The sequence below is a fragment of the Ostrinia nubilalis genome, chromosome 7, assembly GCF_963855985.1.
Source record: "Ostrinia nubilalis chromosome 7, ilOstNubi1.1, whole genome shotgun sequence".
Lineage (NCBI taxonomy): Eukaryota > Metazoa > Arthropoda > Insecta > Lepidoptera > Crambidae > Ostrinia > Ostrinia nubilalis.
In genome coordinates this window covers 15951078-15968897 of record NC_087094.1, presented here as the reverse complement: position 1 = coordinate 15968897, position 17820 = coordinate 15951078, and the positions used below count along the sequence as shown (strand labels likewise).

At 38.6% G+C, this 17820-nt stretch overlaps 1 protein-coding gene across 3 annotated transcripts in view; it reads right to left on the bottom strand.

The window, feature by feature from the left end:
* Positions 1-329: 329 nt before the first annotated feature.
* LOC135073405 (proton-coupled amino acid transporter-like protein CG1139) overlaps positions 330-17820 on the bottom strand; it is a 64751-nt gene continuing 47260 nt past the window's right edge. For all 3 annotated transcript variants that reach the window (XM_063967584.1, XM_063967585.1, XM_063967586.1), the window contains exons 5-10: positions 5418-5539; positions 3052-3136; positions 2494-2735; positions 1908-2120; positions 996-1165; positions 330-641 (exon numbers count right to left, since the gene is read on the bottom strand). In XM_063967584.1, the coding sequence (XP_063823654.1) occupies positions 403-641; positions 996-1165; positions 1908-2120; positions 2494-2735; positions 3052-3136; positions 5418-5539 (1071 nt within the window). In that variant the 3' untranslated portion in view covers positions 330-402. The remainder of the gene's footprint in view (positions 642-995; positions 1166-1907; positions 2121-2493; positions 2736-3051; positions 3137-5417; positions 5540-17820) is intronic.

The following is a 17820-nucleotide window of genomic DNA, read 5'->3' as shown; positions in this document are numbered from 1 at the left end:
ATGTAAAGCTTTAATATAAAATTAATGAATCCTCGGCTTGCCTTTGACCAAGCTCGATAGGCTTTCTTGTCTCTCACCGATTTGGCCCCAAAACTTTCTAATTAAATATTCAGTTGGTGTAACGTTATGCTATGAATGATTTTCCTTGGGATTCATAAAGTTCAATTAATTCAGACTAGAAGACTGAATTAAACTTGACATTGCCTCAGGGCAATGACTCGCTAATTCGATATCGTTAGAAACGGAAATAAAAGTTAAATGTTCTTTAAATAGAGTGAATTAGCGATTGTAACAAAAATAAAATATAGAAAGATAGAAAAGAAAATCTCTAAATGTCAAAATAAATGTATTGTTATTCTAAATTAAGTTAATGGCTTATTTACAGTACATCTTAAAACTATATCACAGCGACTCCAGCATCGTGATGATGGAGTAGGCGACCCCAGAGACCATGGCCACGAGTGAGAAGAAGACAATGGCAGAGTTCTTGAAGAAGACCCAGTGGCAGGGCCCGACGTCCTTGCCCCATCTCCAGACGGTCTCCGTAACAGCTGGCAGGAGTAATCCCATGATGGAGAGGCAGACGGCACCGACGAGTTCCATGAAGAGCTCTATCCGGGGTATTGCAGTGGCGAATCCAACTGAAACAGAAAGAGTTTTTGAGAAAGATGTTTTAAATCGGGGCCGAAACTTAAAATTTTATCTCCGCTAGGATTAAGTGATCTTTATCTAACAGATGATACCATCAAACGTCCGCTGCTAGACACGGTTATTAATGTCTAAGCCCGTATTCCAAATTTACGGACTTTTTTTATTTACGGACTTTAGATCTGAATCGGACAAATCGTAATAGATTTGCTTCAGTATTTTAGAAGCCTGTGGAAGTTCAGTAGCCCAAGTTATGACATAGATGTAGCTCAAAATAAGAAGATAAGAGCTTCATGGAAATCTAAAACACAGTCTTTCTTCTAAACTCCTTTTAGTAAATTGCTTACCTGTTAAAAATACCCCAGCTAGTCTGATGCCAGCAACCGAACACCAGTGGAACCTGGCGGGAATCTTGTCTTGGACCCTGCGCCAGACTACATCAACCGGGACGTAGTACACCAACGCGTAGGAAAGAATCATCACGCATGCTACCAAGATCTTGGCTGTTTGGGCGAGGCTGGAAAGAAAAGATTTTTAATGTTAGATTTTCTGTGATTCTCTCCATTGGAGATTAGGTGATCAGTAGCCCTAGAATGCGCATCGCGTTAAGCCCATATGTTTGTAGACTATAAATCATCGATCAGAGTATCACAGCGTGCATCCTAGCCCGGTGATCATAGGTCTGAGGTCATATACTAAAGCATAGGTGTCCTACGTGATTGCTTAATCGAGTTTTACAATAATGTTACAACTTCATCTTGAAAGACTTTGAAAGGATTATGTGACGTGCTTTGCTTTTTTATCATGAATTTTCTACAAATAATATTGAAAATATTACATAGTTTTTTTTAAACTCTCTAGAGGTCATTTTTCTATCAAATTAAAATGAATAAAGAAACTATGATGGTTGATAGAGGAAAAGTAATTTAGGACTAATGTAAATTTTATGATAGCCTTTGTCCTATTTCCACTAATTTAATCAAATTAAAATGATCCCCTTGGGCCGATCGTTTGAGATGACCTTTGATATGAAAATGAAAATTATGTTTTAAAAATATTTTTTGTTCTCGACTAATCTTTTCCTTCCGATATTAATTGGGCTATCTACAATTTTCTCGACAAAAATGTATTGAAATTACCTCTCCTTTTACAACGAAATTAATTTCTCCTAAAATTTTCCATTGTTTATAAAGACTATCATCATAGCCTGATGTTAATGAACTTGAACCATATTTAACTTCTTTATAAAATTCTCTTACATTTCATCTGCCGGCAAATTGAGAGTCAGACTGCCTTTGACATCTTCTCCGTAGCTGAGGTAGCCAACGAAGCCGACGAACCCGTACAGCAGGACCACAGCGCTCATGGCGATGTTCAGAACTCCTGGACAGCCCAGGAACTGCTTCGGCTTCGTCATCTCGTTCTCAATGGGCATCACCACGCCGATGCCTTCCATCGCGAACAGGCATGTGCTGGAAGATAGAAAGTGATGCTAATACAGTTTTTGTTTTGTTCCGATGAGTTCTTGTACTAAGGACAGAGAAATGATTAGGAAGTAGTATCTAAAGCGATTGTCAAGAGACTCGGAGAAAATGAACTGCTGCCATCAAGATGATTGGAATTGTCAAAAATCAAACAAAACCACATCACAAATGAAATTTCTTGCACTTCGATAGCTGGTCAAGATATTTTTAAATTCTATGTGTTTTTAGCTCAATACAATTTTTAACAACAATGAGAATAGATAGCGAAAGCTCTCTCGATGTTTTTGAGTCTTCGGCGACTACAAACGATAGATACTATTACACAACGGCAGATAGAGCCAAGGTAATATAACTCACTAACCTTATAAATGTAGGTATGCTCGTAATAGAAGTGGCAAGATTTCTATCCGAAGCCTTCGGCGGGTCCCTCAAGCAGTAGTAGATGGATATGCAGATGGATCCTAGCCACACGAAGTTGGCTATCGCCGAGAATGGCACCAGGTACTTCAGCTTGGTGATCTGGGTGAGAGGGATTAGAACTACCAGGCAGAGTGCGCAGTAGATCTTGACTGACCACATCGGGCCGCCGTAGACTTCTGAAATCTGAGAAGACGTGAATTAAATAAACGTCACTTTTAATAAATCAATTATGATCGTCTTTAGTACAAATGACGGTCTCAAACTTCATTTACCTATGTGCATTGTTTTTATGGCTAGTCAGTTGTAATTTTAAACTGCAGTTTTAAAGTGCAGTCGACAAGATTAATGAAATCCACTCAGTGGACCGACAACCAAGTTAGGGTTGGAAGAAGCTGTTTTACGCAAACGACATAGTCAGTCTGTAGCATTTCATGGGCGAGAAGAACTGCCAGCTTTTAAGGAGTTGATGATGACGATAGCGGTGAAGGCAGAAACTTACTTGTTTGAAAGTCTCGGCCACGACAACCACGTAGACGCAGCACGCCCCCAAATGTGTTAATGCCAGCGCCCAATCAGCCAGCTCTCTGTAATAAAAGGTTTAGCAAGTTAAATTTTGCAATTACAGCTGTTTCACATTTCCTACGAGTGCCATTCCTTGGCAGTACTTAGACAAAAGTCTGTTTATCATAACAGTCCAGATATTTCAGATTTAAGTTATTTTACAATTAATTTTTATCATTTATAATGACGAATTGGAACTCAAAGATTTTTTCATCCATTGATTGTTATTATTTCCCATTCACTGAATACACACAAATAACATTAATTTCCGATTCGATCTTATACAACCTTTAATAAAGTGTCCGGATGGTTTTCGCGTCAGTAAAAATTGGCAATCTTGCACAAAAATAAGCTCGTGTAAAATTGAAGATAGCAAGGTTGACTATGACACAGTAGAGTTTCAGCTTTCGAGGATATTTTTTCATTATACTTATAAGATTTACATTAGATATCTACAGTCCATAGGTGCCATAGGTCAGGATCCATAGGTGTACAGATTGCAATTTGTTATACTCGTACTTTTACCTACTTCTCTGAAATGTTATCGCAATTCAAATTCTGTCGTAATCATTAGCACCAACCCATGGTGCTAATGATTACACAATTTTGTGACTAAATTGTTTTCCGCAAATTGATTTTGCGATTACTTATTTAAAGATCCTATTCAATTTCTCCCATTGAAGTGATTGACCGATTGATACAGCACCGGTGGAGTTATTACGTAGCTGTGAACGCGATTGGTCTTACATTAGTCTGTATGATACTTGCAGATGCTTTGAAATAAGGACGAATTTGCTTTGATTTGATCGCAATTACTCGTACAAAGGAACAGACACCTGGCTATTCTCTTTTAAAGGGGAGAATAAATGGAAACTGGAAATTTTCTTAGACGGATATCCCGATGAGGATACTGGGAATTAAGTAAATTGGTTTACAGAGTAATTCTGTTTGGAAATTTGAAACCACTAAGCATATTTAAATGGTAAGCAATGAATTCCCTTAGGAATAATTAGATTACATATTAGTAACTTTTTCAGATTTAGAGTAATTATATTTTACTATGTACCTTGTACTTTGTACTCGTATTAGTAAATGTAATCTAGCTAGAATTGACAATATTAATGGCCTTTCAAAATCCTGGTCTAAACTTAAAAGTCGCTTATCTTTATCTAAATTCTTATAAGAGTACATAATATCTGCAAACACAGTCATTGTTTGACATTAAGGTCTCCAGGTCAACATGCTTAGGGTCGGGTTGCTGAGACCGTGGGAAGCGATCACCTATTATGACATCATCCTACTACATAACCATGCGAGTTGAAGGCACTTTCAACTTTTTGTTGTTTGCTATTGACTGTCATAATCGAAGTTCGTTATTGTTATTATAGGGGGTTTAGTCTTCTTTTTGCTAAAAATACCTCCTTTAGCTTTTTTCCCTCTATTGTAGGATGAAACAATTGAAAACAAGACTCCAGTGTCAGATTGACTATTGTGGGTTTGACTTAGCTTTACAATGTGTTACATCGAATCACGGTATCATTACAATTTATTTACTGATTACTGAATATCTAATAACCCTCACCTACACCATAGAGCACAATACAATAAATATTATTTGGAAGTTAACCCGCCTATTCTTGCTATCCTTGAAACGTCCTCTTAAAAATGTTAGTAAAAAGATTTAATTTTCTTCTCAAATCCAAAATGTCGCCATCAAGTTTTCTAATTCTCTTTAAAAGAACCTTCCTCCGACATCAAAGAATATTTATTAGAAATAATGTTTGCCGTTCTCGACTTTTCTTTTCGATTCGTTTCGAGCAGGAGCGGTAAAAGAGTTAGCGTAAAGGCTCTTCTCCACAGAGGATTTTTGCAGGTATTGTATTTTGCAGGATTCCATTTAGTATTAGGCTTTTCTCCACAGAAGATTTTTGCAGGTATTGTATTTTGCAAGATTCCATTTAGTATTAGGCTCTTCTACACAGAAGATTTTTGCAGGTATTGTATTTTGCAGGATTCCATTTAGTATTAGGCTCTTCTCCACAGAAGATTTTTGCAGTTATTGTATTTTGCAGGATTCCATTTAGTATTAGGCTCTTCTCCACAGAAGATTTTTGCAGGTATTGTATTTTGCAGGATTCCATTTAGTATTAGGCTCTTCTCCACAGAAGATTTTTACAGATATTGTATTTTGCAGGATTCCATTTAGTAATGCACACGAATATCCCGTGCAGTGCCCCGTAAGAAACAGATTTCTTCTTCGGAAAATATCCCTTAGTAAAATGGGAATAGGTACATAGTACATACCTTGCAAAAGGGGCGAACTTCCTGACAGGTTTGGGACCATTCTGGAAGACCAGGTCACACGTGTCGGCGTAGCCCAGGGCAGGCTTCTTCACTTCCACGCAAAGTTGTTGGGAGGTTTTTACCTGGAATGAGGAAATTGGTTCTGTGTAGCTTTCAAGAATTATCTAGAGAACTCGTGTATGTAAATTTTGAGATATTCTTATGTTATTCAAAATGGATTGGAAACGTTAATATGATGATCTGAGTTAAGTACCTACTTAAATGTTCAAAGTACCTATATTACTTATATCATATTGTAATCTCAAAGCTTTGAAAATGAATCATTAGTAATTGTTTAATCTTTACGTATTATAAAACAAAGTCGCTCCCGCTGTATGTACGAAACATTTTTTTTAAAGTACTCAACGTTTTTTTATTTAATGCTTTGCTGAAAAGCAATAGATAGAGTCATTCAAGAGCATAGCACTCGTGCAAAGCTGGGTCAGGTAGCTAGTTGTCAATAAACATTTAATTTAGATTATTTTGTCGTCTACAGACAAAGTATTGCAGATTTGAACTTAACACTAAAAACTGTCACTGCCACCTTTCAAAAGTGCTCCTATAGAACCATGTCTCAACCGTGTTGATATTAATTGCTTATGAAGTGTTTCATAATATTAATCAAAATGTTCGAGCTTTTTGGCTAAACCTAAAGGTTCTCAAGTGTTATACTTGAGCTAACACTGACATTGGCTTAGGATACTCTTTGCCTAAATGCCTTGTTTATTCAAGGCCTGTTAATGTACATTTAGGGCGAATTATTTTCGCAAGTCTAGAAGGATCCTTAACGGGCAGTTTCAATTCTTTTGCACAAAAAGTAAGCCAACCTAATTAAAAGATATTCTGGGTTCATGCTTTGATCTAGAGCCCAAATAATTAGGTACTAATCTCTTTATGTTTCTGAGTTCTATCAAATGAAATGGGTAGTACTGATTACAGAAATTGCTATGCAATTTTATTAGAATTCTGCCTGAGTATGCCAGACTTGTGGGTCATCATAAACCTTTAACTAATAATTTTGTCATAGGTTAGTCTAATTAGCTGTTAAATTAGATTTGTACCTACTTGCTATAAGTTGTTCTATTTACTTGTAAAATCTCATTAACAGTCATGCCCATTTATTAATCAACCTAGTTTTATATACCTAAATGACACCATAATAAATAAATAGATATACCATTTTAATTTCCACTATATCTTATTTCACACAACCTTTAAGCTTTCTAAGCTTAATTACTCATTTCCATTTTAATTGCAAATTAAGGTTCTGGAACAAACCATTTACATAACAGGCTAGTAATGTTTGCTAAATTGACTAAGCTTATCCTTCTGTAAGTTTAATCACTCACTCTGAAAGTTAGAGCTTAACATTAGGTTTTGTCGCTGTCAACTGCCAAATTTGTAGCATTAATTGTGCGATAGTATGACTAAGTCCCTGTGCGATTAAGTTCATATTCGTGCATTAGAGAAACAGTGCTATTAACTAACTGTAATTTGACTGTCATTTAGGCTTAACCAGCTAGAGTTTGCTAAGTGCTAGGATATAAGATACTTGATGGCAGAATTCATATTACCAACTAACGTAAGTTTTTTAAAGAGGAACTGTAGGTACCTACTTATAGTCTTTTTCCCACTAAAGAGTATTGAAATGTTTATATTTATTTATGTAATCTTTGCTTCAAAATGTATGCGACTTTATCGAAATCTGTTACCACATAACATGATATAATAAATCCAGTATATTCCTCGCAAATTATTCTATTGTATTTAGAATATAACAATAGTTTTCTAGCGATGTTGTGGGAACCATTATGCCTTTTAATTGCTGGAACGACTTGTCACGTTAGGTAATTCTTTTCTCTTAATTGAGAATGTTACTAGGTATGCAAAATCACTTGAAACCTATGTTACAGTTAGGCTTTTACATTTACAAATACATTAGTTTTTATTTCATTCAAAAATACCCAGTAGTTATGATTTTATAGGCATTCAAAGTTCGCTTAAATATTGAGTGCCGCCGACGGTCACGTGACCCCGCGTGACGTACATTCACAGTATCCGCTCACTAGAAAACGGATATAAACATACTTAAATACATTTTTTTTGTAAATACAAACTTATTATACATATTTACACCCAGACCTATCACAGAAATTAAAATTGAACCAAACCCAAACTTGATGCGATTGTGTCCTTTTATTGCGAATTACCTTCCAGCTCCATCATTAGACCCTGATTACTATATAAAATTAAAGTACTCGTCAATACAAAACAAACGAACCCAAACTCGATGGATTTAAGTCGTTTTATTAAACGCTTGGATCAAGTTGAACAGTACAGTCAAGCTAAATACTGTGTACTTATGTAGTTGTGATAGAGGCGATTTTGCAATAAAAATGTATAGTCTGATGCTGTAGACTGTGCCGTCGTAGAGTTCCTATGGCCACCTTCAAGCTCCATCATCAGATCAGCTCCATGTCATCATAATATTGCATGGTCATCCAAATCACATGTGTTTGCGAAATTTCAGCTTAATCGGTTGCCTGGAAGTGGGTCTTAATTCAGCTTGCAAGATTCCACCCATACAAATATAAGCCAGTCACTGTAATATGACGTCACGCGCATAAAATGGCGGGCTGGCCGCCTCCCGCACTTTTAAAATTCAATATCTTGGAAACTAATTGACGTATCGAAATAATTCTTTCACGTGTATTTTTTATTTTTAACAGAGAATACAGAAAGCTAAAAAACAAAATTAGTGAACATTCTTCATTGTTTTGTTTTCATTATACAACCAAATAGGATGTGGCTAGGCTTATTGGAAAGGCTGCTCGAAGATAAGTGTTTTTTAGTATTTCATTGCAAGACACCATAAAAACATCCTTCTAGAAAAGTGCATACTCCAGTGTAGGTAACTAACTTAACTTAAAATAGTCCCTTGATGTAGTCGAATAAGGGCTATCGTTTTAGCGCTTACCAGTTAGCGCCACTGTAGAGTAAGGTCCTGTCACTTGCTAGTAGCGAAGACAGTGGCGCCAACTTGTGAGCGCTAAAGTGGTAGGAGGACTATCGCATTTGCACTCATCAAGATGGCGCCACTGTAGAGTAAGGTCCTGTCAATCGCCAGGGGTGCCAACTGTTAAGTATAATAAAATAATAATAAAAAAAACTTTTTTAAAAACAAGCTTTATCCTGAAATGCAGTTGTACTAAAACGAAAAAAATAATTGTATACTTGGTTCCAAGAATTTCAAAAGCTTGTATCGCGCATGGAATTTATTCCTCTTTTTTTCTGTTTGCGCTACAAGCTTTTGAAATTCTTGGAACCAAGTATACAATTATTTTTTTCGTTTTAGTACAACTGCATTTCAGGATAAAGCTTGTTTTTAAAAAAGTTTTTTTTATTATTATTTTATTTTATACTTTTTAGTTGTATCTCAATCTCTGGGTCATTATTTAGCACCAAAGTGCGCGAGAAGTCGAATCCAACGAACCCAAACTCGATAAGATTCCGCCGCACCGTTTCGTTTAGGAGTTCCTATGGCCACCTCCCGACTCCATCATCGGGACTCTGGACATCATCTAGCACCCATTCTTTTTTCATTGTACGTCAATGACATCCCCAGATTTAGCCCTCTTTGCGGACGACACCGCACTCTACAAGTCCGGACGTAATCGGAATTACGTCATCTTGGCGCTCCAACGCGCAGTCACACAATTAGGCGAATGGTTCAGGAAGTGGCGTATCGAGGTGAATCCCGAAAAAAGTGCAGCAGTGTACTTTTCTAGGGCTTTGTCTGCGAAACGTCCTCCGGTTCGCACTCGTCCTCATGTTCTCACCCATTCTCACCTTTTTTGACCAAACTATTTCTTGGAAGAGTGAGGTCAAGTACTTAGGTGTCACCCTCGACCAGAGATTATCGTTCGCTCCGCGCCTCAGACGCGTCTTAAGCCGTGCGAACCACTACACCCACCGACTCTACCACCTAGTTGGAAGGAAAAGTAAATTGTCACTTAGAAATAAGTTGACAATTTACAAAACCTGCATCCGTCCAGTGTTGACTTACGCCAGTCCGGTGTTTGCTCACACTTCCTGCACAGTCCTTAAGAAATTCCAGACCCTCCAAAACAAATTCTTACGCCGAGCCACGGATGCCCCGTGGTTCGTGCGTAACACGAATCTCCATAGAGATTTCGAGATCCCATCGATTGATCACTTTATGAAATAAAATAATAATAAAAAAAACTTTTTTAAAAACAAGCTTTATCCTGAAATGCAGTTGTACTAAAACGAAAAAAATAATTGTATACTTGGTTCCAAGAATTTCAAAAGCTTGTATCGCGCATGGAATTTATTCCTCTTTTTTTCTGTTTGCGCTACAAGCTTTTGAAATTCTTGGAACCAAGTATACAATTATTTTTTTCGTTTTAGTACAACTGCATTTCAGGATAAAGCTTGTTTTTAAAAAAGTTTTTTTTATTATTATTTTATTTTATACTTTTTAGTTGTATCTCAATCTCTGGGTCATTATTTAGCACCAAAGTGCGCGAGAAGTCGAATCCAACGAACCCAAACTCGATAAGATTCCGCCGCACCGTTTCGTTTAGGAGTTCCTATGGCCACCTCCCGACTCCATCATCGGGACTCTGGACATCATCTAGCACCCATTCTTTTTTCATTGTACGTCAATGACATCCCCAGATTTAGCCCTCTTTGCGGACGACACCGCACTCTACAAGTCCGGACGTAATCGGAATTACGTCATCTTGGCGCTCCAACGCGCAGTCACACAATTAGGCGAATGGTTCAGGAAGTGGCGTATCGAGGTGAATCCCGAAAAAAGTGCAGCAGTGTACTTTTCTAGGGCTTTGTCTGCGAAACGTCCTCCGGTTCGCACTCGTCCTCATGTTCTCACCCATTCTCACCTTTTTTGACCAAACTATTTCTTGGAAGAGTGAGGTCAAGTACTTAGGTGTCACCCTCGACCAGAGATTATCGTTCGCTCCGCGCCTCAGACGCGTCTTAAGCCGTGCGAACCACTACACCCACCGACTCTACCACCTAGTTGGAAGGAAAAGTAAATTGTCACTTAGAAATAAGTTGACAATTTACAAAACCTGCATCCGTCCAGTGTTGACTTACGCCAGTCCGGTGTTTGCTCACACTTCCTGCACAGTCCTTAAGAAATTCCAGACCCTCCAAAACAAATTCTTACGCCGAGCCACGGATGCCCCGTGGTTCGTGCGTAACACGAATCTCCATAGAGATTTCGAGATCCCATCGATTGATCACTTTATGAAAAAAGCTTCTCACCGCTACTTTGATAAAGCGATCAACCACAAGAACCCTCTTATCGTTAGCGCCGCCTCGTACACACCCCAGAAAGATGTCGCTGCCCAATACCGACGACCTAGGCATGTCCTAGACGACCCGGACAATCCTATTACCGAATTTCTGAACACAGAAATCACTGCCTTAAGCACGCCAACTACTCCACAACACAGTAGCTCGTTACACCGTACTCGCCGGCGAGTACGAGGCCCTGCATATCATTTCGGACGGTACAGACATGTACCGGGCCGGTTCTCCCCTATCCGTCCCCCGGACACGGCCTGAGCCCAGGTCCTAGCCTACCGTGGCGCCCTCAGGCCGCGTCCGTAGTCCCCCTCGATCGGGCCCACTAGAGTGAGCCCACACTCGGCCTCGTCGGCACGCGCACCGACGATCGCCAAACGGCTAGAGTACCTTCTGTACTCGCCACTCTGCCCGGTGAAACTGGAAAAGCTCTTCAAGCTACCAGCGCGCGTCCCTTAAAAAAAATCATCTAGCACTAAACTGCTTGAAAAGACAAATCCAACGAACCCAAAATCGATGAGTTTCTGCCTTTTCGTTTAGGATTTCCTATGGCCACCTCCCAAATCCATCATCAGGACCCTGGACATCATCTAGCACTAAACTGCTCGAAAAGACAAATCCAACGAACCCAAACTCGATGAGTTTCTGCCGTTTCGTTTAGGAGTTCCTATGGCCACCTCCCTAATCCATCATAAGGACCCTGGAGATCATCTAGCATTAAACTGCTCGAAAAGACAAATCCAACGAACCCAAACTCGATGCGATTCCGCCGTTTCGTTTAGGAGTTCCTATGGCCACCTCCTGACTCCATCATCAGGACCCTGGACATCATCTAGCACTAAACTGCTCGAAAAGACAAATCCAACGAACCCAAACTCGATGAGTTTCTGCCGTTTCGTTTAGGAGTTCCTATGGCCACCTCCCTAATCCATCATAAGGACCCTGGAGACCATCTAGCATTAAACTGCTCGAAAAGAAAAATCCAACGAACCCAAACTCGATGAGTGTCTGCCGTTTCGTTTAGGAGTTCCTATGGCCACCTCCCTAATCCATCATCAGGACCCTGGACATCATCTAGCACTAAACTGCTTGAAAAGACAAATCCAACGAACCCAAACTCGATGCGATTCCGCCGTTTCGTTTAGGAGTTCCTATGGCCACCTCCTGACTCCATCATCAGACCAGCTCAATGGTACCATAACATTGCATTGTCATCGTACTTACATAAGTATACCAAATTTCAGCTCAATCGGTTGAAGAGAAGTGGTCTTAAATTCAGTTGCAAGATTTGTCCCACACATACTAACAAGTGAAGTCAATATAAAGCTTGTAAAAAGCTTCTCACCGCTACTTTGATAAAGCGATCAACCACAAGAACCCTCTTATCGTTAGCGCCGCCTCGTACACACCCCAGAAAGATGTCGCTGCCCAATACCGACGACCTAGGCATGTCCTAGACGACCCGGACAATCCTATTACCGAATTTCTGAACACAGAAATCACTGCCTTAAGCACGCCAACTACTCCACAACACAGTAGCTCGTTACACCGTACTCGCCGGCGAGTACGAGGCCCTGCATATCATTTCGGACGGTACAGACATGTACCGGGCCGGTTCTCCCCTATCCGTCCCCCGGACACGGCCTGAGCCCAGGTCCTAGCCTACCGTGGCGCCCTCAGGCCGCGTCCGTAGTCCCCCTCGATCGGGCCCACTAGAGTGAGCCCACACTCGGCCTCGTCGGCACGCGCACCGACGATCGCCAAACGGCTAGAGTACCTTCTGTACTCGCCACTCTGCCCGGTGAAACTGGAAAAGCTCTTCAAGCTACCAGCGCGCGTCCCTTAAAAAAAATCATCTAGCACTAAACTGCTTGAAAAGACAAATCCAACGAACCCAAAATCGATGAGTTTCTGCCTTTTCGTTTAGGATTTCCTATGGCCACCTCCCAAATCCATCATCAGGACCCTGGACATCATCTAGCACTAAACTGCTCGAAAAGACAAATCCAACGAACCCAAACTCGATGAGTTTCTGCCGTTTCGTTTAGGAGTTCCTATGGCCACCTCCCTAATCCATCATAAGGACCCTGGAGATCATCTAGCATTAAACTGCTCGAAAAGACAAATCCAACGAACCCAAACTCGATGCGATTCCGCCGTTTCGTTTAGGAGTTCCTATGGCCACCTCCTGACTCCATCATCAGGACCCTGGACATCATCTAGCACTAAACTGCTCGAAAAGACAAATCCAACGAACCCAAACTCGATGAGTTTCTGCCGTTTCGTTTAGGAGTTCCTATGGCCACCTCCCTAATCCATCATAAGGACCCTGGAGACCATCTAGCATTAAACTGCTCGAAAAGAAAAATCCAACGAACCCAAACTCGATGAGTGTCTGCCGTTTCGTTTAGGAGTTCCTATGGCCACCTCCCTAATCCATCATCAGGACCCTGGACATCATCTAGCACTAAACTGCTTGAAAAGACAAATCCAACGAACCCAAACTCGATGCGATTCCGCCGTTTCGTTTAGGAGTTCCTATGGCCACCTCCTGACTCCATCATCAGACCAGCTCAATGGTACCATAACATTGCATTGTCATCGTACTTACATAAGTATACCAAATTTCAGCTCAATCGGTTGAAGAGAAGTGGTCTTAAATTCAGTTGCAAGATTTGTCCCACACATACTAACAAGTGAAGTCAATATAAAGCTTGTAATAATAAAAACGATAGCCCTCATTGCTGCCACGGCGGTGGCGTTGTTATTAAAGTTGAAAGAGAGCTTCTTGTAATTTAATCATGAAAAGTTTATTGCATAACATTGGATTTAGAGAACAAAATTTAAATGGTTATTAATTAACCATACTGCTTTGAGTAATAAAATAAATACTTAAAAAATAATGCACTGTTTAAATTGTCAAAAGTTTACGAAAAAGTAGAGAAACGTTTACGAAACTGTTAAGATAATAGACGAAAGTGAATTTCTTAATAATAATTATTCTCATTTTCCAAGTTCCAAAAGCTGTGAAATATTTAATCTTATTTGGACTGTGGAATTCGTGTCTTGTCGTTTCGCGGGTTCATTATATTAATTTACAAGGGGATAATAAGGTAAGTACGAGTATATCCACCGAAAGTGGTATCTGAGAAGCAAGTGGAAAGTTGTCAAGAATTATAATTTATTTTAGTGTCCTTAGAGACATGTGCCCCTGACATGTAATTAGGGAATATCTCGTCCCAAAACAAATATGGTTTCATATTCATACAAAACGTACCGGAAGTGGGACCCACACTACAATGGGTAGGCCTCCCACTAGGAGGACCGACAATCTAGTGAAGGTCGTAAAATGGACCTACATGCGGGCAGCGCAGGATCGGTCATGTGGAAATCCTTGGAAGAGGCCTTGATTGTCACTTGGCTAAAATGAACGAACGAACGAAATACGGTTTTCCCTTAAAAAAATTAACTGCCTCGGGTAGGATATAAACATACTCGTACAATCTCACCATTGTCACGCGACTGCTCTGACCAGCTGAGCTTTAGACGTTGGTAAACCTGACCTAATTTTCAAGTTTTACGCTAAAACTAGGTCAACAGATAGTAACTTTCGGGATGGGTATAGAAGCGATTAACTTTACGTAACTTTTCAGCAGTTAGAAAGTTTCCGTTGTGTTATTACCTCCTAGGGCCTACAAAACTAAGAACTTTGCCGAGTAAATATTTTAAGGTCTGCTAAATCGTCTAAGTCGTGATATTATATTTGGAACATAACATTTACTTTTTGTTTATTAGGTCTTTCGACTTGTATACCTTCTTATAAGGGCATGTCATTATCCAAGGCTAATTAAGTTGGGTTAACGGGTTCCAAATATTGAGAAAACTAATACTGAATCTACTGTTTCAAAATTTATGACGTGAGTGAAAATCATTTAAAATAATCACGTTAATATATGTCTTAAATTTCTTACATTAGCGATTATGTGATAAGTAGACATGAAACAAACGGCACTTACTGACATTCTTTTGTCTACATAACTTCACATCAAGTGTAACAGTTTCATTGCAAAAGTAGGTCTTATTTGTGAGAAATAAGAGTAGTATCGAGTTCAATTTGTAACATCTCCTATTTTGCTGTTACATCATTATTATAATAACATAACAATGGACGTAATTATTATATGCCCACGCGCTGTTTTTGCTAACTTGAAATGTATTAAAGTACAATGCCTTTTTAAGGTGCTTACAGACTATTACAGTCGCATATTTATTTAAGGGTTTTCCCTGAGGTCCAGTAGAGCGGATTTCCAACCTGGACGACCCAGGTTGTATTTTTAGTTTTGTAACGAATAACGCGTTTACTCAACCTTTTAAGGCAGGGTCCAGCTCCAGACGGGTGTAATGTGTAATGTAATGCACCGTGTAATGTAACAACGAATTCTAATTCTACGTGTGGACGGCACTACGAGCATTACATGTGCTGCCCTTTTGCTGCCCTTACTATTTCTATTACATTACACGATACATTCCATTACGCGTTACACCTATCTGGACCTGGCTTTACGAATCATGTGACACGTCACTTTATGCCGAAACAAATGTTTTCGAATTTGAATTCATACCTTTATCCTGCTATTTTATATTTAACTAGCTTTCCGCTATTTTGTCTGACACAGAAAAATAATATCGCGCGCGTATTTGCTCACCGTTTAGACCTACCCTGGACTACGACAAACATTTTAAAACCAAAATCAGCTCAATCGGCCCAGCCGTTCTCAAGTTTTAATCAGACTAACGAACATCAATTCATTTTTATTTATATAGATAGATTTAGTGAAATTAAAAGGTAAAGCGATCACGAAACATCTCTATACCTAATTCATTATATTGTCTACAATCACAATGTTTTGGTTGCCCATAAAGTTATTAAACGCAAAGTTGTGTTTTACGAAAGTTATTATCCTTAATTATGTTTTCATTGTGGCATTGTTTCTTGGGAGGTATCGTTAGTCTTTATCTCGGGTGTATAATTAATTACAGAATAATTAGGCTTTGTGAATATAATAGAAGCGCGTTGAATTCACCATTATTAGTAAAATTGTTTAGCACCTTTATGTTGCTGATTCATTCATTTATCATAGATTTTTTTGTAGTAACCGGTTAGGATAGCGTGGATTTTAACTGAATGAATGTTGTAAAACTACTCGTAGAACAGTGTCTGTGTAAGTATGTAAGTTTTCTGAATCATAATGTTTTGTCTTAAGTAAATATTTACCACAGAAGTTCACGTGTATTATAATTATTTATTTAATCACACAATACTTTTTACTTCCTACAATACGCGTATATTGTAGGCCAAATAATTTACAAATGTATGTTCTGTCGTACAAGTTCTTCATTAAATTTCGATGTCATGACTAATTGGAATTGCCGTGAAAATTCTCAGGCATTGTGTTCACACCTGCTAGCCTTCGACGGCATGCGGCACGATCCTTGTCACTTTCCCATGATTTATTTTGCCCTAATTTGGTGGAGTAAATTCTGCGGTATTTATAATCAAATGACTCTACAGAAGGCTCAGAAAGGAACCCTTTTTCCGCCGGGAAATTCAAATTCAAAATTCAAATAGTTTATTCAGTACAGGCCTTTTCCAGGGCACTTGTACACGTCCATACTTTGCGCATAACCACTCGCTAATGGGGATTGCCTTTCATCGGTTCTGCGAGGGATATTTTGCTTGCTGTCTCTATTTTCCAATCTATTACTATGGTCTTTTGACTAATTGCCTTATGAATTTTGTGAAACGTCATCATTCCTTCTTCATACCAAAATTTGAAAGAAGTTTACTTGAAAATCGCCTTGAAGTGAATTACTCAAATTATATTAAGAAAAGACTTACTCGTAGTTACTTATGAACACCTTTGTGCAGTTCGTGAACCTTAGAGAATATAAACTATATAAAGAAAAAGGGTTTCTATTTCAGGATTTTTTTAAACCCTCTGATTCGAACTCTATTACGATAATATTTAATGCAAATGACGTTCGCGTTGCAGATAAATTTTGTCTAGCAAACAAGGCTTTATTATTATGAGGGGTTTTGCCGGCCTTATTTGATTTACTTTGGATAATTCTCGATCTTAATTAGAGTCTGTGTTAATGATGATTTTACTTGAGTCACGTTCTACGTCAATGAGAAGCCTGACTTTAAGAAATTAGTCTTTGTAGTTTCAGTACTTTAAAAATTCTTATTTAGTCCTAAGTGAATTACAACAAACTCTGTAACAATAATCAAATTAAACATTTGGAGCTGACAAATTCAGGAATAGCGTTTATTGGATTGTGCCGACTGAAATGTCAGTGACACGTTATCAAAGATCTAATATACTAAAAATGTTATCTACTGTCACATACAGGATGCTCATTTTTGTGGACAGGAATATTATGCTCTTACACTTATTAAGTGTGCATTCAACTGCTGCTATTTCCATTATGTGGTTCATAATAAATAATTCATTATAATGATGGTAGATATCTCGACCTAATAAATAATGATGATGGTATCTCTACCGAATATATTTATAAGCAATGAAATTATTATAAGCTACTGTTTGCAGCTTTGTTCGCGTCAATATCGAGTATTTATCACGCACAAGACGAAACGCGGTTATAACATGTTACCTTTTCTAAAACATATTTTTTTCTTACCCTAAAATTTCATAAAAATGTTCAGGTCCCCATACGAGCTTTCATCTTCTATTTCATCCCCCTAATGATTGTTATTGTCTTTCTCTTATGTCTCTACATCAAAATTATTCAAAGGTTCAATTAAGGCGTATATTTATAATGTAATTTTTAACAATCCGAGTCAAAAGAAAACTGCTTAAACCAATTATTATTTTATCATACAAATACATTTAGGGTGGATTCGACTAAACAAGAGTAAATATTAATCTCAGAATAAATCGTCAGTTTTGACATATTTCCCATACTGAAACTGTCAATGTGTAAG